Source organism: Ailuropoda melanoleuca, chromosome 19 (genome assembly GCF_002007445.2).
Source record: "Ailuropoda melanoleuca isolate Jingjing chromosome 19, ASM200744v2, whole genome shotgun sequence".
In the NCBI taxonomy this organism is placed as follows: domain Eukaryota; kingdom Metazoa; phylum Chordata; class Mammalia; order Carnivora; family Ursidae; genus Ailuropoda; species Ailuropoda melanoleuca.
In genome coordinates, this window is record NC_048236.1 from 2305730 (window position 1) to 2307772 (window position 2043).

General features: G+C 56.1%; 1 protein-coding gene across 3 annotated transcripts in view; it reads right to left on the reverse strand.

Moving 5' to 3' along the window:
• The window catches only part of GTPBP2 (GTP binding protein 2), a 15564-nt gene extending 13521 nt beyond the window's left edge, over positions 1 to 2043 (reverse strand). The window contains exons 1-2 of one of the 3 annotated variants that reach the window (XM_011218728.3): positions 1952 to 2043; positions 1347 to 1572 (exon numbers count right to left, since the gene is read on the reverse strand). In XM_011218728.3, coding sequence (XP_011217030.3) covers positions 1347 to 1388 — 42 coding nt within the window. In that variant the 5' untranslated portion in view covers positions 1389 to 1572; positions 1952 to 2043. Of the gene's footprint in view, positions 1 to 1346; positions 1723 to 1951 lie in introns of those variants that run through there. The other 2 variants (XM_034647897.1, XM_034647898.1) reach the window with 2 other exon arrangements.

Sequence of the window (2043 nt, forward strand, 5' to 3'; positions counted from 1 at the left end):
CCCCCCCGCCACCGCCACCGCCGTCGCCGCCGCCTCCCCTACTGCCACCGCCGCGTCCGGCCAGCCAGAGGAGAGCGGGGTGGGGCCCTTCGTAGGCCACGCCCCCACCCCACTCTGGCCCGGGGTCGCGTCAGAAACAGCCGCGGGGTACCACGGGAGATAGAGTCCTCAAAAGTAGGACCTCCTTTAAACGAGCTGCCCGATGCCCTACAACTCCCAGGAGGCATTGCAGCTCAAGGGGCCGCGGCGTGGCTTCGGGGCGTAGGCAAGGAGTGCTCCTTTGCGCGCAAAGGCCTAGGGGACCTGTAGTCTGAGTCCCAATCTCCGCGCTCTGAGCGGGGCTTTTCTTGGGGCCTCCTTGCGGAGAAGTTTAGAGCCCCGCGGCCTGGGGGTGGGGCAGTCACCCGAGGCTGAGGGCTTACATCAGAATCAAGCTTTATGGGCGCTCCTTGGTTTGGCCCCTTAACGAGATCCCAGACAAGTTTTGGACGTGGAGAGCTGCAAAATTCAGGGCGACTGGTCCCTCCAGGCGGCGGGCTCCGCCCCTGCCTCAGTTTCTTCTCCGACAGCCGGCGTGCCGTCGGGGTGAGTCAGGGCGAATACCAGGGCGGAGGCAGATGGTGGTTAGCCTAATTACGGCTGTTATTGTTGCGATGATTATGCCACCTTTACCCAGTAGTCACTACTTTATTACCCGGCTGGCACCCTCCAGGGCCTGGTTTTAGCAACCCGAGACATCGCGGTGCCACCGACACGAGGCCCGAACCCATAAACCAGCCTTACAGCCCGAGGGCTACAAGGATGCCCGAAGCGAGTATCACCCCTCCCCTTTGTTTTGAAGCAGAACCAATCCCTACACAGCGAGTTTAGTTTTAAAATAGCCAGGCCCGTAGGAGGGGCCGGGCCCCTGCTTGGGGCGGGGCTGGGGCTCGGGCTCCGGTTACGTCAGCCACTGCTAAGGCTGTGGCTGGGGGAAGCGGCCGGCAATAGAAACTTGGCCAAGGGCCCTGGGGATTACTGACTTTTGACTTTCTTGCCAACCCATCTCTCTTCCTCTTTAGGGCTCTTGCAGTTGGCAAAGAGTAAACACATTCAGCGACAGAAACCAGTGCACGAGACACTAGAAAGGCAGAGTGGAGAAGCAGTTAGTGTTGCTGGGCTGGGAGTCAGGACGCCGGGGTTCAATTCCTAGCCCCGTGGCTGTCTCATGATTCACCACTCACCCTATGTCCACTTCCCCTCTTTCACAAACATCGAGATGCTCTCACACAGCCAAGAAATAAAACGACCCTTCCCTCCAGGTCTCGGTTTTCCTTGGAAAACTAGAAGCAGCAACAGTGACTTACCTCTGGTGATCCTTTCAGGGGTTCAAACCTGGTGGAGTTCATGACTTCCCCCTCAAGACTACAAGGAGGGAGGTGGGTTACTGATCATTTAGTTGCTGTCCACATGGCATAACTCCCCAAAGCCGTGGGAGCTGAAGGACCAAAATCTGCAAAAGGGCCTGGCAGATCCAGCCAATTTTGTGGTCTTCAGTGTTTGAAAGCACACATGACTTCTCTCTTTTCCACCCTGTTCAGCGAAAAGAAGGTAATGCTGCAGAGGTCAACTCCAGCCAGTGGCACGACCTTGCCAGGAAAACTGCTACTTAGAGGCTGAGACTGAAGAACTCAGTATGAGATCTCAAGAAGGATGGAGGTTGGAAGGGAGAGCCAAGACCGTTCCCCCAACATTCTCACCACCACCAGCTCTGTGCTCCCTTGATAACCAGGGCCTGCTGCACTTGCCTGATAACACCATCCTCTTATCTTCTTGGGTCTTTCAATCACCCAACATACACAATTTTACTTCGTCCATCCCAATCCCCTTGTCTCCTAAGTGGAGAACTTCTTTTAAGAGATGGAAGGGGATAACCTATTCTGATATCCCATTCTTGAACAGCCTAGCTTACCACAGACAGGAGTGAAGGCTGGCAGAGGAGTAGACTAAACAGGGATGGCTGTCCAGGAGGAGGTCAGGGTCCTGGGAGATGGAAGATAGTAG